The following is a 26,497-nucleotide window of genomic DNA, read 5'->3' on the forward strand; positions in this document are numbered from 1 at the left end:
CCTGGTCTGATTTACTCCAAGCTCCAAGAGAGCTCAGGTGGACCTAACAGCCTGTGAGGTCAGCCTTACTCGACGGCTGTGTGCAGCGTGAGCCCGTTGCCCCAGCATCCAGTGTCCAAGCTCGGTTTTGGACTTGGTGAAAGGCAGGGCGGGAATGCTGAGTTCTTTAATCTGGAACCTCAGAGCCATGCTGACTGGTTACATTTAGAATATTACTGAACCTCTACATTGCTGGAAAGAATTCCATTATGCAAACAAACCCGTTTCTGAGCCAGGGCTCTTTAGACACTGGGTCCAGAGCCTTTCAGGATTGAAGGGGACTCTCTCTTAAGGATGAGAACATGACAAACAGCAGCTACACTGCCAGCAGTAAGTTCTAGCAAAGACGAGTGTGGGATTCGGTTTCTGCTGTTTCCTCATTGAGTCAACAGTCCAGGAAACAGCAGTGCATCTGGAGTGAAACTGAGCTCCCAGTGTTGGCCAGCGCCCTGGGGAAGGCAGGGGACAAATCCGTCACGGTCCCCGCCCTTGGGAACAACATGCCAGCTAGAGAGAGAAATTTAGGGAGACCTGAGGCGGTCACTCAGGTTCCCTAGAAGCAGCTGACCACACAGAAGCTACATTCAGAGAATCATGGTCCAGCTGCCTGGGGCAGGCACCCCAGTGCATATCCCACCTAAGTTCTCTGGCATCATCTCTCCATCATTAGATGTAGGTGGGGATTTTTAAAGAAGGTTTCTTGCAATTTCCTGAAGGATGGGAACAATCATAGAGTATTGCAAGTGCTTCAACTGGTGGAGCCAGCTCAAGGCCTCTCAAACTGTGTACTAATTGCCCTGCTCCAGAGTTAGAGTCTAAATAAAAACTGCACTGGGCTTTAATTTGAGTAAAGCTGGTATTAATTGACACATTAAAACTGCACTTGTCCTTACCCCAAATGCTGCAGAGCCACAGATTTTCCTTTCTCCCTTGGCTCCTTGTGTCTTGGGAGAAGCTACTTTCAAGACACAAACGGCCTTCTCTGTGCATCACAAATAACCATATTCAGGGACACAAAGGCCAACTGTTGTAAAAATATTAGTATTCAGATGCGCCTGCATTTCGTTAATGCATTTAATCATGTACAATACAGCGATTGTTTCCCCTTCATATTTGCATGAATTCATACTAGCCACAGCATCTAAGGCACAGCTAGAAAATCAGACTCTTTCTGCTGCAACCTGTAAATTAACGTTACATCCCTGCAAACATCTACAGCTCTGCACCGGTCACAGCATTCCCCATGCTGCTTCTGCACCTTGCCACGATGCACTGAGAGATCTGACATGTGATAAATATTGGAGTTCTCATGTGGTTGACTTGATCAGTGGTCGTCAAATTGTGCTAGATTCTAAAGGCCTGTGGCGTGGCTGGTGTTAGGTACCCCCACTTAGGAGCAGGATTGAGACCCCAGGATCCCAGGGTCTGGCTCTTTGCCTGGTGCTTGGTCTCCAGCAAACATTTATGCTAGCCACTGGGAGTAAGTTATTCTTCTATGGAAACATAGGTCAGTGTATTGACTGCATGATGCGTGTCATTCCTGGACAGTCTTCTGGACTCCTGCGATTTTGCTGAAAGAGTGAAAAACCATTTGGCTTTTGTTATCTATGTATTTGTGAAAGTAGGTGCACTATGAAAACGTCCACAGAGACATACAAACAAGGAAACAAAGCTCCTTGCAGTCATCCCCCATACTGGCTGTCCCTTCCTGCCACCTCAGGACGGGACCTTGACTCTGCACCCTCTCTCTCCTTTGGACCACAGCCCCTCCCACCAAGGTCCTCCTGCACCTATGCCCATCTGCAAGCTGAGCCTTCTTCTAACTCTAGTCCCACCCACACCTCCTTCCTTGGCTGGCTGAGGCCGCTTTCTGAAAAAAGGCCATCTCTCCCCCTGGAAGCTCTTGCAGTCTGGCTGGCCTGTCTCTTTTACCATCCCCCCCATGCACCCTTCCCCATCACCCCCTCCCTTCCCCCATCACTCCCCTCACCTCTACCCCAACCTACCCCCTCACCCTTACCCCCTCCTCCCCATCTGCTCCCCTCCCCCATCATCCCCACCCCCACTTCCCATCATTCTTCCTCCCCCTCCCCCACCCCCTCCTCCCTGCCGTCCATTGCTCCTGCCCCTCACCATCCCCCACTAGCCAGCTCCCTCTCACCCTAGGCCTTGCACCAGCTCCCTCAGGCTCCAGGCCTTTCTGCCTCTCCCTGGAGAACCAGCCAGGGTTCTTCGGGAGGAGCCTTGTCCTGGGTGTCCCACTCCTCAGAGCACGCCCACCACCCCTCTCCAGTCCACACATGGCCCACACTCTCCTGTTACCCAGATGTCCCCTCAAAGGACTTTCCTGATGCCCCTCATTCTGCTTTCCTTTCTTAACATTACCTGACATGAAATTACACATTGTGTCTATTTCCTGTGGCTGCCACAATGAATGACCACAAACTGGGGGACTTAAAACAACAAGATATCTTTTCTCACAGTTTTAGGGGCCAGAGTCCACACTCAGGAGTGGGCAGGGCCGTGTCCTCCCCAAAGGCTCTGGGGCAGGGTCTGCCCAGGTCTCCCCACCCCTGCCTCGAGGTCCCAGCAACCCCTGTCTTGTAGACACATCAGGCCACCGTTAGCTTCCATCAACACATGGCCTTTTTTCTGTGTGTCTCTGTCTGCGTCCAGAACCCCTCTTCTTACAAGGACACTGGTCATTGGGTTAGGGACCACCCTACCAGTGTGACCCCTTCTTAACTTGATTATATCCGCAAAAGACCTAATCTCCAAATAAGTCCACATTCATAGGGACTGGGGCTTAGGATGTGGACACATCATTTGGGGGGACACTATTCATAAGTGAATATTCATTATGACCCATAATGTTTGTTTTTAACTGTGTTCATGCGACAAAGACTACATCTTATTCACCCAGCACAGCACATTACACTTGCTAGGTGCGTGGCTGGAGGGCAGGGGTGGATGGATGGGTGGGTAGATAAGTGGCTGGAGGAGTGGATGGATGGATGGATGAATAAGTGGATGGATAAGTGGATGGCTGGAAGGAAGGATGGATGGATGGATGGATGTTGGTAAATGTCAGTGAACAGACTGTTGGGTGGCTAGATGGATGGATGATATTATAGGACAGTGTGAGGAAACCCACATTTTCCATAGACAGGTAATAAACTTTGGAGAGGAAACTATGACATTCATTTATACCTACCTTGTAACTGAGAGCAAGATGGATGCATTGCCATTCTTGAGAGCAATGCTGCATATTGTTGTAAAAAGCTAAGGGATGGAGGTATGTAACATGAAATACCCCATTCCCACTTAAACTTTCTGATTGCTGCTACTTACAGAGGAGAGGCCAAATCAAAATGTCTTGAATAAGCAGTTCTCTCATGCAACAGGCCTCTTGTGAAATCTGGAAACCAAAGAATTTGAAACGCCCCACTTCTTTAAGGCATGAATTGCAAAAGTCGTGGGAAGTCGCATTTATACCAAGAATGCTAAAAATACCTGTTGTCAAATAAATGCTCCCAACACACTTAGCTTTTGCACCATTAGCCATTTAGATGATAAATGTCCCACAAAGGTGCCTGCGAGGCTCCCAGGGCAGCAAAGGGAGATTGTGTGCACAGCTGTGCTGGCTCAGGAAGGCCTGGTGCCAAATCTGAGCACCTGAGGCAATTCCCAGGGCCTCTGAGACCAGAGCTGCCCCCAGGATGCTCAGGCCAGGGTGGGGTCCACCCAAGGCAGTGGGGAGCTGCATGGAGCACCATGGCGCCTGCTCATTCTGTGGATTTTGTAGGAGATGGCCTGTCCACCGGCCTGGGAAGAAAGCGGCATTGTCCGCGCCCCGCTTTGCACAGCCGTATTCATATCTCACTGTTGTTTGCAGGAGAGGCAGATGTGGAGCAGAACAATGGGACCCCCTTGCAGGACACAGCGGTGACAGACTCCAAGTGCACAGCGAACCCAAAGAATGCCTGGCCGGACGCCAACCCAGCTGACCCCGGGGGCCGCCCCCACTTGATCCGCCTCTTTTCCCGAGATGCCCCAGGGAGGGAGGACAACACCTTCAAAGACAGGCCCTCAGAGTCAGACGAGCTGCAGACCATCCAAGAAGACAGTGCAGCTGCTCCCGAGGGCCTGGATGTGATGGCGTCACAGAAGAGACCCTCCCAGAGGCACGGATCAAAGTACCTGGCCTCCGCGAGCACCATGGACCACGCCAGGCACGGCTTCCTCCCCAGGCACAGAGACACTGGCATCCTCGACTCCCTCGGCCGCTTCTTTGGCACTGACAGGGGTGCACCCAAGCGGGGCTCGGGCAAGGTGAGCTCTGAGGAATAGAGAGCGTACAGGTGGTGCGTCCCCTGCGGTGTAAATGGAAAAAGAAGGGAGTCCACAGGTGAACCAGCCATTACAGGAGGTGCTGGCGCAACATCTCTGCTGTCTGGGGAAATGTGCTGTCCTTACTGGGGATGCTTATGGCCTTTGGGAGGGGCCCAGGGCTCTGCCTGTGATGCTTCCACGTAGCTCACCCCCTTTCCCCTGCTTGCAAGGAAGGTGGTTGGAATGTGGCTCGGGAAGGGATGTGGGGGCTGCAGAAAGAGCACCGTGGGCTGGGGTCCTCTGTGTCTTCTGCTTGGGGGCTCTATGGCTGATTTTGCTTCTTTGGGGTTCAGTGTTGGGATATGCCTGTTTTCTCTTGGACCCAGTGCTGCTGGCTTCATGTTCCATTACAACAATAATGTGATTGAGGACTTTGGAACAAACCCGAAATTTTAATGCGCCTGGAGCAGGCGTTCTCTTGTCTGAGTTGTTTAGGGGAAGCGGATGGGGGGATGAATGGGTGTGTCTATGAATCAAAACTGTATTATTTTGTTCTGTCATTAATTTGAATATAGAATTTGTGAAGTCCCATTATTTAAATGTTCTGTAGATAAAAACATACCGGTAGAGAAAAATGCTCCTATTGTGGTCCGGTTTGCAGCAGTGGCTTCTGGACTTGACTGTGAATAGAACATCTGTGGCTGATGTTTCACTGGAAGGCTAATCCCCAAGTGGCTATCCCGTAGCAAGTACATAGTATGCATGGCATCTGCTTTGTCGTGTATTGGATAGCTGGGTAATCTGGGAAGGGCTGCATTGGATAGCTGGGTAATCTGGGAAGGGCTGAGGTTTTTCCAAAAAGCCCCTGGCTTTTTGTGTGTGCTTACAAAAGCCCTGAGATGAAGCTTTGCTTCTGGCTGCCCCAGTGCTTCTTCTGAAGAGGCTTCGGAACGAAAAAGCCTTTTGAGTAAAGGATGGGGCAGAGCATGTTGTGGTGGGAGTTGGGGAGTTTCTGGAATTTGCTTTGGTCTCTAACTACAATTCCTGAAATGATTAATGATCCTGAAGTTGTTGAAGATAAACCAAGACTTAAGCTCCACCTTTGGGACCGTGTTAAGGCGAGTTGAGGTTTTGGCAGGGCAAGTCCCTGATACCTGCTGGGGTCACATGATGCTTGGAGGCCTTCTTGGGAATAACACTCAGTGTTCCTTCTATGCTTATACAACCCATGTTCCGACTGGTTCCTTTGGCATCCTGTACTTTGGAGCAGTCTTGCCTCACCTTGAAATGTGGGTCATCTGACCTGCTTCTAATGCTACTTTCAATCCCAGATGCTTTTTAAAGCACAGCTATCAAAGCACATGGTATTCTGGCTGCTGAATCACGTCTTGCCATGATGCAAAGCACCCTGTGTGCATGCACTGTTGCTAGTTTTGAAACCTGAAACTATTCTGCATATCTCAAAGAGCAGGAAAATATATATTTAAACTCTACAGGAGAGACTAAATAGCTGGATAGCACATGTTATAAAACAGGGTTCATTTCGGTGGTAATGGTATAAGTTCAAATAAAATTGTGAAAGCATTTATGTCAGTCATTGTGAACTTATCTCAAGATGAATATATATTCTACCTACATGTTTTTCTTCTTTTAGGTAAAATTATAGCCTTTATTGCATTAAGTCTTATGTTTTTCAACATTTTCAAGGAAAAGAGTCCAGCCTCAGAGATAGGCATCCACTTTGTGAAAATGCTGCTAGATAATTAAGGATCCAGGGAAATCAAAATACTGTCACGGGGTTTTAAAAAATAAAAACCAATTTTAAATAATTGTTTTAGGGCTTTCAAAGGATCAGTTCTGTTCAGTACTGATTGCTGAATAAAGACGACTTAATAATGAACAGCCTTGCCCTTTGATGCCGAAGAAATTCATTGGTATTTGAATGTAAAATCATAGGCAGAGCTGCTTATTGCAAACACAGAGGACGGATACATTTCTGTGGAAATTCTTTGCTGGAAATATGCAGTGCAGATTTCTGGCAACATTTGTTCAGCTCATCTGTATTTCACTGTGGACTCTTTGCTTTCAAACACTGGAGGTGTGAGAGTAATACACTCTACACCCAGTGATACACCCACATGGCCTAGAAGTCTGGGGTATCTGTTGGTGTGGGTTTGTTTTTTGGTTTCGATTTTATCTTCGCTTTGCTCTGTTTATAAAGCAGGAGAGCCCTCGGTTTATTAGATGCTAGGAAGATCCTTTGCATATAAGCTGGAGAAAATAAGTGAACTGAAAGGCCTGCTTATTGTCCAGAAAAGCTCATTTCCAGGTTTTCCACTTCTACAATTATTTCTAAGATGCCCAGGATGCTAAAGGCCACCCGAGGCCTGAGTGGTGGCCCCCTCAGGCCAGCTGGCCTGTGTTCTGGGGCAGCAGTTACTCTGCTCAGCTGTCCAGACAAGGTTTCTCAGGGTCTAATCGTGTGAGAACGAACGAAGCCCTTGTCTCCTGAAAAGGGGGCTGTTTGTAGCCTGTTCCTCCCACCCCCACCACAGGGCCTATGGACCCAGCCCAGGGCTCAGCAGCAGCCCCACCCCACCCCACTCCACTCCGCCCTCCGAATGTACCACCACTCCTACCCTTGGTGTGGCCAAGCATTGACATTCAAGGAAAGCACATATAAATTCCTTGAGGAGGCATATTCTTTCGAGAGCCATGAATGAAAAGAGCATTCACAGAGACCATGCGCCTTTGTTGCCAGAGGAAAGAAAGACAGTGTTGTTGCCTTTAAGGAACAGGTTTCTAAGCCCTTGGACAGTGCAGCCCTGTGAGGGCCAAGACCCCGCTGCCCTGGTCAGTGGTAAAAGGGGGGAGGTGTCTTCAGCTCCCCTCCTCCTCCTCCTCCCACCGTCAGACCTGCCCTGCCAGCTGCCTTCCTGGGCAACTGTATCCTCAGGCTTGACCCCAAACCATGACAGATTAGCTTGGAAAACAACTCCAGTGGACTCAGGGGCATGACCAATACCCAGACAGCGCCCAGGTAGGGATGTGAGGAGAAGGGCCTGCATCACCTTCCTCCACATCAGCCCCCTTTTCTAGAGGTGTTTTAAAGCAAGTTCTTGTACTGATGATTATGCCTGTTTTTCTCTATTGACTTCACAGTCAAAGCCGCATTTATAACCTGCTCATCTCGGCACCCGCCGTCAGCATTCAGTATTGCTTCTGTGTCTCTAATTTTGATTGTGTGGGATAAGAACCATTTATGTTATTTAGTGCTATGGGGTAGAAGCCGTCTTGGAAATTAATCACAAGGTTCTGTGTCCTGACGTTTTTCCATTGCGTTTTAATTTCGCGTAACACATTTCAGTTCTACAGTAACTTAACTCATTGTTAACGTGATAGCCTAATTTTACAGATATATTCTGTAAGCCCCTGGGGAGGGTGACATTTGGAGGTGACAAGGAGGACACAGTAGGAATCGTCTAAGTGGGGCGCCCCGCTCCACATGAGCCTATCCTCGAAGTCGGGGGACTGCAGAGCCACACTCGCTTGTTTCAGCTAAGAGTGTACCTGCTCGCAACAGTGCAGCGATGCACACAGAACCAAGGTGGATCTACGAAGCAATGGCCCCGCCACTCGGTACATCACTTTGCCTGGAGAAAATCCCAGTGTGCTGGGCATGTTTGCTTTTGCACCCAAACAAACATTCATTGAAATTTCCTCCAGGAATTCCTTCTGAAGTATCATTACCGTGATCAGTTATTGATCAGTGATCCCCCTGGCTCAGCTCCCGGCGCTTGGCTGTGTCCTCCTGTGGTCTCCATGCCCTCAGTGTCCGCTGTTTTCAAGTCAGGCAGGATTCAATGAGAATGTTATGCCCTGTGCTGGTGGCGATTTTGCTGCGTCCTCTGTATAAGTGAAACATTTGTAAATTATGTCGATGTATTTAATGGTGTTTGCCTTCTGGTGATTGTATTCCAATTTGATTTTGTGATGAACTTTTCCTTTTTATATATTTCTTCCTTTGGATGCCTTTATTAAACATTTTAACAGACTGAGGGTGGCATACTAATTGCACGTGAGTTTTGTAAGTTGTCTTCTTTGGTGTCCCTCCCTTACTAAGCACAGTGTGTAATGGGTATTTTCGTGGCCTCCTGAAAGAGCAATCAACAGGTGAGTCTGTGGGCCAGAGCGCCCCACTTCTGCACAGCTTCTCATGCACCCGCCTTTATCCACAGACATTTTAGTCTTTTCTCTCCACTGGCTGTTGGGGATCCTGGTCTTTCTGTTGGGACTGTTCTCGTTCTGCCTGATGTTTTTAGTGTTTCTCACAAAGTACTGTCCTGCACCTGTTGGTGGAAATAATGCTATTCTCCTCTGTGTCTGGGACACAGGACTCCCAGGAGCATTTATTGAGTGACTGAGCACAGAAAAGATGCCCCCCCCCCCCCCGCCAGGGATCCCTGGGATGGTAGATACTGGGGGGTCATAGAAACACTGGAGAATCTGAAAGTAGAGGCAGATTAGACTGGCTCTCCTAAGGGTGACAGTGAGTATGTAAGGTTGAGGGTAAGCTCGGGGTCCTTGGAAACTAGAAATTAGTGCAAAGACATGGAATGAGTTTTGAGTTGTCTTCCATTCGTCTGCCACCAGGCCCTGGTCCTAACTCATCGCCTTTCAACCTCACTTCCGTTTTATGTTTCTTTCCTTCATCATTGATTTTCCTTTTGGTAAAAGGAATAAGCAATGCTTACTGGTAGATGGAGCTCAGCTTGTCAGCCAAGGGGCTATCACATCATCAGGGGAAAAGCACTGGCTAGATCTCTAGTGGAACCACTAAGGCATGGATTTAGCATTCCAGAACTGGAGAATTTCTTCTTGCACTCTGGTTTAACACAGTATCTTAGGGCTTTTCCATTACATGCATCACCACACTCTTAATGCTCGAAAGTCATCCTACTTCATTAGAGATAGTGAAAGGCGGGAGGAGGGGGACATGATTTCCGCAAGAGGCCTTCCTGCCTTTTCTCCTCCAGCCGTGCTGATGCTCCCCTTTCTTCTCCTGGAGCAGGTCTCCCACCTGGACAGGGTGGAGAACCTCCCTCTGCTCGCACACAGTCAGAGAGAGCTGTCCTCCCTCCTCCTGGCCCCGGGGGAGGGGCCAGCTGCCAGGCAGGTGTCTGGTAAGCCAGTCACGGCCCAGGGGGCTCCCCATCCCCGTGCAAGCTGCGTGGCCAGCACCCAGAAAGCTGGTGTGGGGGTAAAGAGAGCTTGATGCCAGCCCCCAGAGCTGCCTGAACATGTTGCAAAGAGATGACCTCTTCATTAAGAAGGGATGCTGGCTTAAGTAGGGGGCAAATTACTAGAAAAGTCTTCTTGGCCTTTTGACCAAGTGTACGTGTGGACTTGCCCACTCGCCACTTTTGAGGGGATTCCCCCTCCACGGGGTCAGCAGGGTTCAGGCAGAGAATCCACAGGCTTATCTACTGAGACACACTTCTGAGTAAATACCCGGGTGTCTTACTGATTTAAGGGCCCAGTATCATATGTCAAAGTCACCAATTCTCCTTGCTAGTGTAACTACCGAGACACACGGTCACCACAGATTTGCCTCTGGAAACCCTAGTGTGTTCCCTTTACAGTATTTTTAGAATGCATTACTGTTTTCTGTATCACAACTCCTACTTATTCCCATGCCTAACTGGCTGTTAACCTGTTTTTTCAAAATCCATTTCCTTTGTAGCCAATCTAAGGCATCTCTTAAAACCTATTAAAACCTATTACACTGATTTCATCTCTTGACTACAATGAAGGGCTCTCTCTCTCTCTCTTTTTCTCCCTCTCATTTTGCTGTGGACAGTCAGAAGAGGGGGACTCCCTGCAGGTCCATTACCTTGGGCCTATAATAATATTCCCTCTAGCACATCACTCAAATTTGGTTGATTCGGCAGGTACTGTCTTGGAGCTAACAGCATAGGGCAAACACACTCAATTAGGAGCAAATACTAGAATGTTAATCTCCTAAATGTCACCAACAGCAAAGAGGAGTGTCCATGAGAAATTGTAACTCCATACAACTATAAATGTAATAAATTCATTGAGTAATAAAAATAAATAAATAGGGAGTTCCCGTCGTGGCTCAGTGGTTAACGAATCCGACTAGGAACCATGAGGTTGCAGGTTCGGTCCCTGCCCTTGCTCAGTGGGTTAAGGATCCGGCGTTGCTGTGAGCTGTGGTGTAGGTCACAGACGCGGCTCGGATCCTGCATTGCTGTGGCTGTGGCATAGGCCGGCGGCTGCAGCTCCAATTAGACCCCTAGCCTGGGAACCTCCACATGCCACAGGTGTGGCCCTAAAAAGCAAAAATAAATAAATAAATAAATAAATAAAATGTTTAGCACTAACAGCAAAAAAAAAAAAAAAGAAAGAAAGAAAGAAATTGTAACTCCAAGTGGCCGGCTGGTGTGACTTTGAACACTGTTGCTCTCAAATGATGCCTTTTACTCTGGAGCAAACCACGGGGGCCCAGCCGTGACCGCGCAGTCAGCCCCTCAGAGCAGGAATGGTTTCTACTTGGAAACCCAGTGCAGATGCCAACACACTTGCTCTACAAGAAAAAAGCAAAATAAAAATCCACAGATAAAACATTTTCTGCTGCGGACTTGAGACTTCTGTCCTTTTCCGTGGGCTAGGAAGATGCTGTTTTTCCCTGCTGTCTTGGGAATCTTACATTTTTAAGAAAATTCAGTCACAGCATTAGCCACATGTCCCCAGAATAGACCCTAAAGGGAAGCCATGTTCTCTAGACTTTTCTCTTGTTCCTTCATCCTGACATCCTTCCTTTCATCCTCAGGGTTGTCCTTGGGGGGCCATCCCTGCTGTCTTCTCTCTCCTTGCTCTCTCTCTCTCTCGACCCCACGGCCTCTGGCTGGTCCACCTCCCTGGGAGGCACTGCCCTCATCCTCTAATCTTCATCCCTGCTCACCCTCCTCACTGCCCAGCCTGGCTGGAGGATGTGGGGGTCCTGCCCACACTGCCCGCATGGACTCATGGCCACTCTGTCCCTCTGGCAGGTCCCGTGGCTCAAGCAGAGCAGGAGCCCTCTGCCCCCTCATGCCCGCAGCCGGCCAGGGCTGTGCAACATGTATCAGGTAAGACCAGCACCGGCCCTGCCCAGCTCCTCCTCAAGGCCCCAGCTACAGCCCAGCCCACCTGCCACCCCGGTCAGTGCAGGTGCCACCAGGGTCTTCACTCTCAAGCCAGGAGGCTTTAAAAGTCATGTTTGTCAAACAGCCAGGGCAGCTCCTGAGCAGAAGCAAGAAAAGGAACCATGCAAAGATAGAGAGCAGGATCCTCACCAGGGATGTGGGGGCCTCAATTCTCCAAGTGGGGGTCCTGCATGGATGGGGCAGGGGCCCGGGCAGGGGCAAGGCCGCAGGAGCAAACCTGGCTCTGGAGAGGTGGCCTGCGACCCAGGCCTTGACCTGCCTGGCGTCCTGTCTCCTTTGCAAACCAGTACCTAACAGACAGGAGCACTCACCAAATACTAGTTGAAATAAGTCTTCTGGATATGAGTCCAACTGAGCTTCCCGGGGTGGAGGTTGTGTCCCAGGATCTGCCCTCTGACCCTACTGCTAGGAGCTTGTAGGGACTGTTGGCAACCAGGTGCACAACAGGAAGAGGGGGGATGACCCTAGGGGTTTGAGGGTGTGATCCAGCCAGAGACAGATTCTGCTCTTGGGAGTGGGGGCCGCCCTGTATGGACTCCCATCTGTGACTCCCGCTATAGGCGCTGGGCTCGGGCCCCACCCTCCTAACCCAGGGACCCCTGTGCTGAACATGAAGTAGGAGGGCCATCCTGATGCCTGACTGAGCCCCGAGGGTCAGTGGAGGGGGCCCGGGAATCCTGACTGGGGGAGGGGTTGGGGAGCAGGGGACAAGGCAGGCAGGAGGGGCACCCCCCACTAAGACCTGGGAACCAGGGCAGGACTAGCTGTCACCCCCATGTGATGGTGACTGCAGGACCCCAGGACTTCGGCTTTTCCCAGAGGAGGAGCTGGTCTGTAAGAAATAAAGGGTGTGCTGTCGGCTCCCGGATGCCAGTCCAGGGGACGCCGGCCAGCCGATACAGGGCACTGTCATGGGGCCCGGACTTGTGGGCAGGGCCTGGGCTGCTGTCTGTATGGGAAGGACTTGTTCGCCAAGCCCCCTGGGAGTCGGGAGGGGGGGTGGCACATCCCCCCATGGAGGACAGGAGAGGTTGGAGGAATGCTGTCCCAGAGTCCATGTTTGTCTGTGACCGTGTCTCAGCTTGGTCTTTGTGCTCACCCTGTGTCCTTCTTATAAGAGCAAACGCTCCTGACCCCAGAAACTGGGGAGGACCCTGTCCCCCTGGGGCCCAGCCTGGCCTCAGCTGGTGGGAAGAAGCCAGGGCTGGCTAAATGCCTTCCCAGGAGTGCAAGGAGGGCAGGGCGTAGGCTGGCTGACATCCCACGGGGGGAACAAGGGTGGGGGCAGAGGCCCCAAAGGGACCAACATGCACCTTCCACCCCGAAGCACTCTTGGACCCGCATTCCCTCCACCACGGGGACACGTTGCTGTCGGAGAGCAGACCCGATTCACTGAGACGCAGAGAATTTGCCAAAAGTCCCTTTGTGGCACAGAGGGAGCAGGCAGGGGGAGAGGCCAGAGTTTGGTGTTCAGGGATATTAAGAAACTTGCAACAGAAAGTCTTTTGGTGGGAAAAAAGCAGGAGCCCTGTCCTCCACATCTCCATCCCAGACAGACACGGCCTACTTTTACAGACCAGCCAAAAAGGCACAAGTGTTCCGTACGCAGCCGCCACGTGGGGCAAGTCCCAAGAGGGGGACACCTGTGTCCTCCAGGAACAGGCCTTTGCCTCTGTTGTTTGTTCACTTACAGACACCCTGGTCTGGTGTTTGGGTGGGCTTGCCAGAACACACACTGCAGGAGACCAAATGTGTAATGGTTCTAGGTGCGTGTGTGTGTGGGTGTGTGTGGACAGTATTTACATGTCTCTCCAGTGCAGAGAAGACAAAGGTGGACGGAGTTGACATCAAAGGGTCCCCTCGTACCCAGCTTCTCACAGCCCCTGCACAGGTGCACAGTGCTTCCAGGAGGCAGGGCGGGGGAGGGGGGTTGGGGACACACTGAGGGGGCACAGAGGAAGCAGCCAGTCTGAGAGCTGGGCTTCCCTCCTGCCAATGGAGCACCACCAGCTGCAGCCTAGGCTCCCACGCGGAGTAGAGAATAAGCTGCTCTTCCCTCTCTGAGAAGAGCCCTCTCCATTATTTTCGGTGTCTTCCTCCAGCATGTTGGCTCTTTATTATTTCAAGAAAGAGGCTGTGTTTACTGGGCAATGGAGGTAATGGCACCAGCCACAGGGAAAGGACTCAAGGGCCAGGCTTCCCTGAATGGTTTTAAAATACACCCATCCTACAGAGGTCCTGCAGCAAAGGCCCCTTGAAATAGGCATGTGGAGGAGACAGAGCCACTGGGTGAGGCCACGGCTAAACAAATGACTCAGGGCTGGGGGTGGTGGGGTTGGGCCGAGTAACTCGGGACCTAAAACCTCCACCTTCCTTCCCTGGGTGTGGAAACTCAAAGTCGAGGAGCAGTGCCAGGCCAGCATGCTGCTCCTGGACCTTCTTGGACCCTCCTCCTCCTTCTGTCTGTGTCTTTGCATAAACACACCATGAAAGGAGGAGAAAACCCCACCCGCCATGAGTCCAGGTAACAGGCCACAGAACAAACAGGCTCGGCACTGGGATGGCTCTTCAGAACCTGGCTCCCTGCAAGGAATCCTGATTCCAGGAGACACGGCCCTTCTTAGTTCTGAGGCAGGGTTGACTTTGAGGGCTGTTACAAGACTGTGGGATCAGGTAGAGGGGAGCCCAAGTGCACAAATGAAATTGTATCTGAGGACTCAAAGCAAGTTGGAGCAGCTTGAGTTCCAAGGGAGAAACCAAGAGCAAAATAAACAGAGATGGCAGCTCCGTGGGAAGACAGACAGAGCTGTCTCCATTGGCTCTGCATGGCTGGGCCTCTGGAAACAGCCATCACCCAGAGCACGTGGTGCCTGCGAATGGAAGGGGCTGGAAAGGCACCCAGAGCCAGGGAGCAAATGCTTTGCCCAGGTACCCAAGGCCCCGCACCTGCACGCCGGGGCCTGGAGATTCAGGGAAAATGGCAGGGGGAAAGCCCCTGATGCCGTTCCCGTCAGTTCCCGTACTGGATTCCTTTAAAGCCCCTCTGCCGGCACCTTGCAGCCCCTGCCCAGGAGTGGTCCTCGCAGCCTGGAGAGGACTCTGTCCAGCCACCTGGCTGCACGGTGCACCCAGAGGCTTGCCCGGAGCTGTCCTCCCTGCTCTGAACCTGCCACCAACCAGCATTCCCAGGGCAATGGAAGGTTACCAAGTCAGAGCCTCAGCTCCTAGAAAAGCACTGAGTAAGAATGGAAACAAATGTGGATCTGATTCTGCAGCTCAGCGCCCTGTACCTGCTCTGAGCCTCCTTCCTTCCTGCAAAGCCACAGCAACAGCTAAAGGAACCCTCTGTCTGGCTGAAGCCCCAGGGCCCATGGTGCTGAAGAGAACCAGGAGGCAGAGCCCCAGCCCTGGCCAGCAGGGAGCCTCAAGCCCACCTCCCGCAGAGCCCAGGAGCCACAGAGCACAGGCCCTGGGAGGCCACATCCTACCCGTAGCTGCGGCCTTGGGACTGAGGGTTTCTGCTCTCTGGCCTGTTTCTTGGCCAGAAAGTACAAGTGTCAGAGTTTGACTGCAAGCGTCTCCACTGGCCTTTTCTTCAAATCTCAGGAACTTTCGTAACCGTGCAGATGGCCGACGTGCTGGGGTGACCCTCATGCCTCAGGCTGTAGGATCTTGTTCTGCTCATGAGAAGCACAGCCCCAGCCCCCAGGAATCCCTCACACAAGGGTCGGGGGGCAGCTTCCAGAGGCTTCCTTCCTGCTTCATCGTCAGGTTTTCTGCATCCATGTCCTTCTGATTTCCAAGTATATGGCTGTGGCCAGAACTGGGTGATCCTGATGGGCCCTGGAGGTCTAGCTGTGGGGACACAGAACAGATCAAGTTCTGGCCTCCCCTGGGGCCAGGCCGGTGTTCTATTCTGCCGGCCGAGGGGCTGCTTCCCATGGCGGCAGCACGAGGCCCTCAGCCTTCACTTGCTGGAAAGCCTGTGGCCGCTTGGCTTCTCCTTCCAAAATAGATCTTCCTGACTGTGCATCCCTTAAACTATGCACCATCATGCTGCACAAGGAGACATGGAACTCCAAGCCAGCAAAGTCATCCTGGGGGTTGTTTGCTTTGCACCTCTGTTGAGGTCTTAGCTTGATGTTCTTGCTGGAAAGTCTTTCACATACTTTGGACACATTGAGGTCTTTAAAAATGGGTGCCTGGGAGCCAGGAAAGAAGTGGAGAGGTTAAGGCCAACATCCAACCCTGCCTCCCGCCATTGCAGAAGGTGATAGACAGAAACTTCCAGACCCACATTCAAGAGCCTCACTCTCGGCACCAGCCCTGAGCTTGGGAAAGAGCAGTGAGCCCTTCCTGCAGTAAAGATGTGTCTGTGTGTCTTTGTGAGCTCTCCAGGCTTCCTGGGCCGAGGAAGGAGGGGCTGCCTCAGACAAGTGAGAGCTGCCTGGCCATGGAAATTGTGGATGGATCTTCACAGAGGCCACTGTGCAGGTTGGCCTGGGCGGGTGCATCAGCCAGAGGATGGGCTGCCAAGAGGAAAAGACATCCTCACCACCCTGACAGAAGCTTCCAGCTCCGGCCTCACTACCCACTGGGAAGCCAGGCCTCAGAGGCCCCCCCATCGGAAGTTCAAGCCCCTTTGAAAAACACACAGCCTTCCTTCAGTGTTCACTGAAGGAACAGACCCAAGGGCTGTGACATGTGACACTGACTTCCTGTCTTCTTGTGCCCAGGGTGATCTCATGCCTGCATCCCAGGAGATTTCAGTTGGTCCTTGCCAGGAGGCCTCTGACACCAAGCCGAGGGCATCAAACCCATTTGTCTGAGAAGGCCGGGATCCTGGGTCTCCTCATTTCAGATGAAACATGGCAAAGGAAAGCAGAAGCCAACCTTCCCCTGGCTGCCCACAGCCTTCAGCTGGACAATTTGCTCAGGGAGGAAACTCTCCAACTTGAAAACCTGTCCAGGCTGAAACAAGCACCAGAAACAGCCCTGACACACAGGCTGCCCCGCCAACCACCACTATGCCCCACCAGCCTTCTCCATTTCCGGTAGCTGAGAAGAAATGCATTGCTAGAACAGTCACCAGGTCACCTAAAATCTTCACCCAAGTCAAAGGTCTGCCTGCGAATCGCTCCCGTGATTGAGAAAATCCTGCTGCTGACATTGCACAGCTTTCTCTAAAGAAGGGAAAGGCCTCGGGCTTTAATTAAAATCATTCGAGTCAATGATTCAGAAGCAATGGTCTTCGACTTGCCAAGGGCAAAAACACAGAGCAGATTGCATATACCATTCAGACACAAGGCAGTTCTCTCCAGATTGCGAAATCCAAATGCCGGGACCTTGCCAGAAAAACTCTAGCATTAACTCCCAAGGCACATTAGAAGCTGTTTGACCAGAAACAGAGCAACTACTTCCTCTGAAAAACAAATAAGCAAACCTAGGAGCGTGGCCAAAAGACCCAAGAGAATCTCCTCGTCCAGCAATTTCTGGGAATGGCCAGAGGTTGGGGGTCGGACGCCGTGTTATCAGCACCAGCTCTGCAAGGGAGAAGCAGCATAGCTCTGACAGTTTCCAGCCAGGTGTACCACTTCTGCTGCAAGCCGGTGACATCTGGGACACCTGTTGTAGTCCGTAACATTAATTTTATTGGCATCTAGTTCAGTACCTGGGCCAGAGTTGCCACTGAGGGCGGGAGGAAAGCTCTCAACCTTTCTTTCCAAAGCCTGGCTCTTCAGCATAAGCTCTGCTACTGCTTCTGTCAGGAAGCCCATCAGGAGGCCAAATCACTTCCACAAGATTTCTAAGGATGGAAAGGATCTTTATAAGCCATGAAAGAAGCGTGAAGCAAGGGGAAAAGGGCAGAAAACGTCTATCCGTTTCCTAGTGAACTGTGTTTCATCATTCTTAAATACCAAGAAAACAATATAGAAGCCCATTTAGTTTTATAACCACTTTCACAAGAAAAAAACCATTTTCCTGATCCAGGTCTTACTCTGTTGAGGGTACCTTATCACCGGCAATTCAGTAAAAGGGAGACCGTTTTACAGTCTTTAACCAAATAGGTTAAAGGGATGAACCGCTTAGCTGCCTGGATCCAACTTTCCTGAGAATCCCACAAAATCAAAGATTTCTCGGGGGGCGGGGGGAGGGCACGTGGGGGAGGAAAAATGCAAATTGCTTTACTCCACCTCTCTCTAGACCGCTGGGGAAACCATCTAATGAAGGCGCTTTGTGGATGTGTGCACAGTTCTGTGGTGTCAAACCTGCAAACTGGAGAATTAAGTATTGGAGATGCATGTGCTTGTGGGAAGGCTGGTGGGCTGGTGGTTGGAGGCTTTTAATCACATGAACAAAAGGGAACATTTTAGCGGGTACAGTATGCCTGGGTTGAGGAAAACCTCTTCCACTAAAAGGGGGAGCAGACTGGCTTCCCCCATTCCTCTGTCTTAATTACATGGAACTGCATCCTTCAAAGGAACAGAGAAACTGAAAAATATCCTCTCTAACCAGCCTTGCTTTTGTCCTTTCCAACTATTGCTGTTTTCAAGAGAAATCGAAGCTCATTTTCTAGTGAAGAGCAGCTCTGCAGCTTTCCCTGTTCTCCAGGTATTGACATCTCTACCTGACACCACCTACAGACGTTTTAATACTATCTTCTTTCATCTGAGCACATTGTGACTTCTAGGACATCACACCTTCACAACTCAACGGGAAGTAAGTCTGCAATCTCCAAAAGAGAGAAACAGCTTCTTAAGTCCACGCCTCTCCTTCCCTTCTGTCACGTGGGTGGCCCATGATCTCTCCAGCGGCTGCGAGTTTCAGGTTCAGAGCCTCCCTACTCATCCATGTCAAATCCACCAGTGGACACACTGAGCAACATTTCTGGTCTAGGATCAGGGTAAGAATAACAATGTGTCCGCCCTGTGTTTTCAAAGCAAGTTGAATCATTTTCTTTGCTCCTTTGTCCATTGGATCCTGCTGGGCCCAGGGAGAAAGGTGCTTTCCAGCTGTGGGCCAGGCCCAGAGCACCACAGCGTGGGGTTGCCTGAAGCTCCAGGCCCAGGGTGGACAGAGGGTTAAGATGAAAAGAATCTTGCGTGAGGACACCTGCATTGGTGACCTCCATGAAAACATGATGTTCAAAAGGACAGAGGTTTCCAAACAGCAGCTCCACCCAGAGTTCATGTCTGTTCACATCACGTGGAAAAGATGGCACAGATGTTACCAACACGAGTTATCAGATACACCCTGTATGGGAAGGACAAGTTTCCTAGCACACAGTCAGACAGAGCAAAAGTGGAGAACAGGACAGGCTTCTTGTCGAAGAGAGTTGGTCCTATAACAGGCCTGGGGTCTGCTGTGTAATCACTATAAGCCATGAGTCTACCCCTGGCTGAGCCTATTGCATTTATTTATTCACGCGTGTGTACCTAATGGTTTAGTATTATTTTCTTGGCTCCTCCTTTGCACCCACCCAACATCATTCTTCCAGAGGAGAGAGGCAAGCTAACTAAAGCCTGAACAGAGAGAGGGGAGGAGCCCAGCCTTGTTGGGTCCAAGAGGGAGCACGCAGGTGCGTCTCAGGTGCAGCCCCAGGAGTGGTGGATAGAGTGGGGATGCACCCCAGAGCCATGGATTCACTCTGATTTCCGTCATTGCCATTCTGACAGTGGATTCAGGAAAGAGTTTAAATTCCTCTCTCTCATACGAGAAATAATAAAGCAAGCACTAGAAATCTTTTTTCCCTCGATAAGCACAAACACACAGGCACGGTGAATATTAATTATTTCAAGATGCAGCATTTTCTCCTGCGAGGGAATGACTCCATCAATTTGTCTCTAATCAAATACAAATGCAAATAATGGTGCAGACAAATGCTTCATCCCTATTTTCATAAAGCAGCCGCTGCAGTCAAGGGAATGAATCTTTACCCAATCTGATAACCACTGATCTTCAGAGGTGCCGGGCGGAAATTTATCTCCTGTTATTACTTGCAAGTGCAAGAACTCCCAGCTCTCCAACAAATTGGAAAACCATTAAAAAAATCCTCCCCAGTATCCGGAGCTAGGCTGTGAAAGCCAAGTGCGTGAGCTCCCCATGCTGGTGAAGGACATTATTGCAAGTGGAGGGAAAATAAACTAATCATAATTTTTCAAAAAAAGTACAATGAAGCAGGCTAAAGGAAAAGCAGTTCACGTTAGAAATTACTGGAGTGGATGTCCTTTCTCTCATGGCCTTCCTCCCATGGTGTTTAATTTTTTAGCATAATGTTTTGTCATCAAGAAGTTTGTTATTGTTTTGTTAACCGTGACGCAAAAAAAAAAAAAAAAAAAAAAGGAAAGAAAACAAGCAGCGTGTCGGTTCCAGGTTACACTGAGCCTTCTGTGATTGCATTCCCAGGCTGCGTGCAGAAAGCCGGGCCTCTAGGTGGTGCATTAGGTAGGAGCAAAAGTCATCCTTAAGGGGTGGGATTTCTTCTGGAATCCCTAAATAATAAGTACTGTTTTTCTAAACAACTGAAAAGTTTTCCTTTTTAAAAAACTGGACCATTTTTTCTAATTTGTCCCAAGTATTCAGCTCCCTGTATTTTAGAGACACCATGATAAAATTCCTGACCTCGTTGTGTGATGGGTGGGGGTCCCCGTCTCCAGACCCTTTGTCTCATCTGACTCCTCCTGGTCAGAGGGGTGACCACCACCTGCCCCTCTTGTTTATTAGCTCTTATTTCACAGTTTGACGAACCTTGGGCCTCCTCCTGTGCCTTTTATTTACCTACAAAGTAAATGAGCTACTTTGAACAGGACTGACATGGACAAAGACACCAGTCTCAGCGAATAATGGAAAGGTTGAGAGTTTTGGCTTTTCCATCCCTGGTAAGCACATCAGGGTGCTTCCTTAGAGAATTACTGACTCTTTCTGTTTAGGGATCTGGGGCTGGGGCTGGAGGGGGATCGTTCAAGGGAAGCTTATGTGTCACAGACTCTGGGGACAGAGGCTAGGGATGCAGAGAGGCTGAGGAGGGCGACAGAGGCAGGGGACTGGCCGAGGCTCCAAGGGTTCCAGCAGCTCCCTTCCCCACTGGACTGTGAGGCCCACAGGTCACTCTACTGCCTGAGGGCCTCGGCCTACATGTCTTCCCACTTCCCCTGCCTCCTGCTCCCTCCCAGCCCCAGAAGATTTCCTCCAGGACAGTAACCAAGTGCCCACTCCCCACAAATTGTGACATAGAACAAATAAACAGAACCTCACCAGGCCTGCCAGGGGCTGCCCCGCTGCCTGGGTGACAAAGGTTGGCCCTGCTCTGACTGTGAACGAGTGTCCAGGGCAGAGACTGAGGCACGGCCGGAGCAGGGCCTCTTTCCCAGAGCAGGGCCAGGCCCTCTACCCGGCTCCCCACAAGCAGGGTGTGGACCCCTTTCCTCCGTGCAGACTGGCCTTCAAATTGGCCTTAGAGTCATGGCTGCCCCTGTTCGTTCAAAGAAAAAGGGATGCTCTTCACACTGTGGGAGGAGGAAGCTGGGAGCCTGGTGCTTCCCATGCTGCCTGCCCAAGGCCAGACCAGTCAGCATGGCAGGGCCTCGTCAGACCAGGTGATTGGGCACAAGAGCTAAGGGTCGAAACAGCCCATATCCATCAATGGATGAACAAGACGTGCTTTAAGCAGGCTCTGCCCTTTTAAAAAAGAAGGAAACTCTGACACCAGCCACAGCCTGGGTGTGTGAAGAGCATCCATTTGGCGCCCAGTGTCAGTTTGGGAAGATGGAGAAGTTCAGGAGACAGATGCTGCCATGCACAGCAGTGTGTGTGCTTAGGGCCACTGGGCTATGCCCTTAAAAGCAGTTGAAATGGGGACTTCCTGTCATGGCTCAGTGGTAACAAGCCCAGCTTGTATCCATGAGGGTGCAGGTTTGATTCCTGGTCTCACTCAGTGGGTTAAGGATCCAGCATTGCCGTGAGCAGTGGTGTCGGTGGCAGATGTGGCTCAGATCTGGTGTTGCTGTGGCCGTGGCGTAGGCCGGCAGCTACAGCTCCAATTGGACCCCTAGTTTGGGAACTTCCATACGGCACCTACGGCCCTAAAAAGATTTAAAAAAAAAAAAAAAAGGTGGATGAAATGGTAAATTTCACCTAGGTATGTTTTACTACAAAAAAAGAAAAGAAAATTAAGGGTGACTCTGATACAGCGCTCCCATCCCTTGCCATTGTGTAAGGCAGTTGTCGCCATTACAACCACCACAGAACTTTCTGGTGATACATAAATAAACAGACTAAATACCTGCCCCGGAGTCTTAGGAAACACCCTGATATGGAAACCTCACTAGAGAACTATCTTTCTTTCCTTGCGGCCACTCAGACATGGCCTCTCAGTAAAAGTTTAAAGCTAAGGATTTTCTCTGTGGATCTGTTTCAACACTGTGGTTTTACACGTGAGGATCAGAAGCCCCAGAGCTTGGCTGGCTCAGCCCACAGGGGTTTTGGAGTCTGGACCGGAGCTCCCACGATCTTCCTAGGAAACCACAGCAGAAAGAGGGTTTCTTCATTTTTTTGTCCACTTGTATTTGCTGAGCCAAACTGCCAGAAACTTTAGGGATCATGTCGAAGTTTTTCTATTTTCCTCCAAAAGGTGAAGACATGGAGACCTAAGATGCTCACAGAAAACAGGAAAGGACCATCTGATGCCAAATGAGGTATTACAGCCAAAGCACCATATTGTGCAGAACCCTTAGCCAGGGTAACTCCGCAAGCAAAAGTCAGAGGTGGAAATGAGATACATGCCCTTAGGGAGATGGCTGGACTCAGTACACACCTTCTCCAACTGGGAAATTTGTTGAATGACCTAATGTTTCCATTACCAACTTTTAGCCAAATAATGATAGAACACATTAAATGGCCTTATTTTATTTTATAAATTGACACACAGTAAAATTGGCTTGTTTGTGGTGTGCAGTTCGGTGAATTTTCACACGTATAGTTTCATGTGGCTGCTACCACCTTAAGGCTACATCACCCCCAAATCTCCCTCTCTCTTCACCCCACATTCTCCCCCCCCCATTCCTGCCCCTGACACCCACTGCTCTGGTCACCCTCCCAACAATTTAGTCTTTTGAAGAACGTCATGTGTATGAGATATAGGATGAAATCTTTTTGGAATAGCTTCTTTCACTCAGTACAATGCCTTGGAGATGCTTTTCATTTGTTTAGGGTATCAAAATTCTGTTCCCTTTCACTGTTGTGTAGTATTCCACCATATGGATGTACCACAGACCATCTATCCCTTCACTTAGTGACAAATATTTGTGTTGTTTGCAGAGTTAGTGATTATGAGTTGAGCTGCTATAAACATTGATGTACAGGCTTTTGCGTGATCATAAGTTTTCAATGAAGATTTGATGACTTCCATCAAGACTGGAGACAAATATACTTATTATAAAAATCACTTCCAAAAGTATGTAATTTTTCTTTTATCATTCAAAGCAGGGGGTGGGATTGCTGGGTCATATGTGAAGCACATGTTTAACTTTATGAGAAACCGTCAAATTGCTTTACACAGTGAGTGTACCATTTTGTCTTCTTAGCTGCAATGCATGAGATTTCCAGGTGCTCCACAGCCTAGTCAGCACTTAGTATTGTCAGTATTCTTTATTTTAGCCATTCCAATAGTTGTGAAGTGGTGTCTCCTGATGGTTTTGATTTGCATCATACTAGTGGATAATGATGTTGGGCATCTTTTCATGTGCTTATTTGCCTTCTGCTCATCTTCTGCAGTGAAGTTTTTAGTCAAGTGTTTTGTAAAATTTTTAACTGGGTTTTTTTAACCATTGATTTTTGAGAGTTTTTTGCATATTATGGCTTCAAGTCCTTTGTCATATATGTGATTGCTACTATTTTCTCAGTCTATAACTTGTTTTTTCATTCCCTTAAAAGTGTCTTTTGAGAGTCCCTGTTGTGGCTCAGCAGATTAAGAACCCAACTAGTATCCATGAGGATGTAGGTTCAATCTCTGGCCTCAGCCATCGGCTATGGTTCCACTTTGACCCCTAGCCTGGGAACTTCCATATGCCACCAGAGCAGCACTAAAAAGACAAAAAAAAAGAAAGAAAGAAAGAAAGAAAGAAAGAAAGAAAGAAAGAAAGAAAGAAAGAAAGAAAGAAAGAAAGAAAGAAAGAAAGAAAATAGTGTTTTTTGGAAAAAAAAAAAGTTTAAATATTGATTAGGTCCAACTTATCAATTTTTCTGGATTATGCTTTTGGTGTCAGGTCTATAAATGTATTGGCTACCCCAAGTCATGAAGATTGTCTCCTATATTATCTTCTAAAATGTTTTGGTTTTATATGATAAACAGAGATCTATGAGCCACTTGGGGTTAATTTTTGTGTGGGGTGTGACTTTGGATTGAGGTTCATGCTTTTTGATATGGATTCCAATTGTTCCAATGCTATCTGTTGAAAAGACCCTTCCTCCACTGAATTGTCAAAAACCACTTTGTTCTATTTGTGCGTGTCTATTTTTGGACTCTACCGTGTTCCACTGAACCATGTAGCTACCCCTCCTCCATTAGCACACTGCCTTGATTCCTGCAGCTACCTAGGAAATCCTAAATTCCACTGATATAATCCCTCTGGCTTTATTTGTCTTTTTTTACTGTTGTCTGTTTTAGTTCCATATAGTTTTAGGGTTAATTTTCTTATAGTTAAACAAAATCCTGCTGGGATTTTGTTTGGAGGTACATTAAATCGGTGGGTTAGTCTGGGCACAGTTGCCATCTTTACCATGTTGAGTCTGCTGACCATGAATATAGTATGTCTGTCTCTCCACTTATTTAAGTCTTTGATTTTCTTCCACCAGTGTCTTCTGGTATTTAGCATAAATATCCTCTTCATGCTTTGATTCATCTATAATTAATGTTTTATTTCTCTCATGCTATTATATGTGGCAATGTTTTTTAAATTTGGAGTTTTTAAACTGTTCTTTGCTCATATATAGAAATATGATTGACTAAATGTCCTTTCAGCAGCAGATGGTTACAACTCCAACAATACATTTACAACTATGCAACCACATCAAACCCTCTGTGACAATTTATGGCCAAAATTCTAAGTCAAACCCCTAATTCAGTCACCCTTCAATGCACATATTACAAAATAATTGTATGATTCCATGATGATTGTTCTGTTTACTTAAGATCTATTCCATGTCTGGGGCCCTGTATTAGAAATTATCCAAACAGTCTACATGTTAATTCAACAGTTAATGCTTATTGCACGCTCAGGTCTGTGCTGAGGGCCATAAATATACCAATAGCCTTTTTCATGAACAGTTCTGACCCCAGATTTCGAAGAGGTACCAAGTTCATGTGTTCCTTTAAAAATTTAAATGACCTCTCCCTCAAAAGATTGGTGAGCAATGTAGTCATTAATAAAAAGCACCAAAATATATACTTTTCCTTTAGCATTCAAAGCTGGTACCCGTGATTCACGTATGAAACATTATCATCTACACAATACTTCATTAACTATGTCACAGCATAAATAAGTTTACTACTATGAGGTTCACATGATATGACTGGACACTCATTTATTTAAAAACCTCTTCTAAAGTTTAAGAAACTTTTCTAGTTTAATCACAGAATGGGTCAATTAAAGTAATGATGTTTCTGTGATCAAAAGGGTAAACACCAAAGTAAGAGTAAGTTGTACTAAATTCTGAGCTGTTTTAATTATTTTTGTCCATCAGGATGGTATCTGATAACTTCATATAGCAGATACGTTGGACACGTAAAGATATTTTTCTTAAAGTACATAACTTAAACAGCTTCCCAGCTCATCTGTTTGCTTTCTTAATGCTTAATTTACACTCTCCTTCATTGGAGAAGAATGTGTACATTCGGCCAGTGGAGACTGAATCTGACTGGTCAGTGAATTCAGAAAGGCGCTGGGTGAGAGACAAGGGACACAAGGAGAACCAGAGTATTAACATTCTTGCAACCTCATCAGAGAGAACAGGTTTGAGTGAGAAGGATGGTTGCTTCAATACTCACTGAAATGCTCTGGCTCTTGCACCTGTGGCTGACATCTTCAAGTTCAAATGCCCGTGGAGTCTGCTTCTGCCCATGCCATGTGCCCGCAGCATAACTTAATTACCCGTGCTTCACTGTCTATTATTTATCAGATGGTATCTGATAAATAACTTCACTTCTCCCAGCCCAGTGGAGAAGGATGCGCAGCATGAGGCTGTGATGGCGGCGGGTGGGGGTGGGGGGCAGGGGGGTGCACAGGGGGGAGAAGGCTGGGAGGGGCAGGGAGCAAAAGAGAGGATCAGGTAGGCTTGGCTCCAGTGGAGACCCCCAGAAGGAAGGACTTTGAACTGGAAGGGTGAGCAGGGTACTGAAAGTCACAGGGAAGTAGGAGGCCACGAGGGCAGGTGGACACCTCACGTGGACACCTCATTCAAAGGACTTCGAGGGGCCAAGACAAGGTCTCAGAAAGTGGGGAAAACCTGGACAGGCCATGCATGGTGTCAGACCTGGGGGGCCTCCCAGCCAGAGGAAAGAGGTTCTGTTTCGTGAAGTGGAGGTGGGAGTGGCTGTGACGGGAAGGAGAGAACAAAAGCACAATTTGCCTATGAACCTGGGCTGGAAGGGAGGAGCCAGAACTTCACTGTCAGAGTGTGGGGCAGGGGACAAATGCAAGGACTAAAGAAAAACCCACAAGGTTTGTGAACTGAGTCAATATGGAAATAGAGCAGATGAAAAGTCCAGGGTGACTGCAGGGTTTCAGACCTTGTGGTTGGATGTAGCATGTCCATCAGCTAGGGACAGTCATAGGCATTAGCAGTAACTAGTATGGGGACAAGGCGCCTGTAATTAGTGCAAGAATAGTGCACCTATAACT

General features: G+C 48.9%; 1 protein-coding gene across 8 annotated transcripts in view; it reads left to right on the plus strand.

The window, feature by feature from the left end:
* MBP (myelin basic protein) overlaps positions 1-26,497 on the plus strand; it is a 117,324-nt gene that overhangs the window by 77,192 nt on the left and 13,635 nt on the right. For 7 of the 8 annotated variants that reach the window (XM_047766925.1, XM_047766926.1, XM_047766924.1 and 4 more), the window contains one exon: positions 3,935-4,371. In XM_047766925.1, the coding sequence (XP_047622881.1) occupies positions 3,935-4,371 (437 nt within the window). Of the gene's footprint in view, positions 1-3,934; positions 4,372-11,444; positions 11,523-26,497 lie in introns of all 8 variants that reach the window. The other variant, XM_047766927.1, reaches the window with a different exon arrangement.

The sequence above is a fragment of the Phacochoerus africanus genome, chromosome 2 (assembly GCF_016906955.1).
Source record: "Phacochoerus africanus isolate WHEZ1 chromosome 2, ROS_Pafr_v1, whole genome shotgun sequence".
In the NCBI taxonomy this organism is placed as follows: Eukaryota; Metazoa; Chordata; class Mammalia; order Artiodactyla; family Suidae; genus Phacochoerus; species Phacochoerus africanus.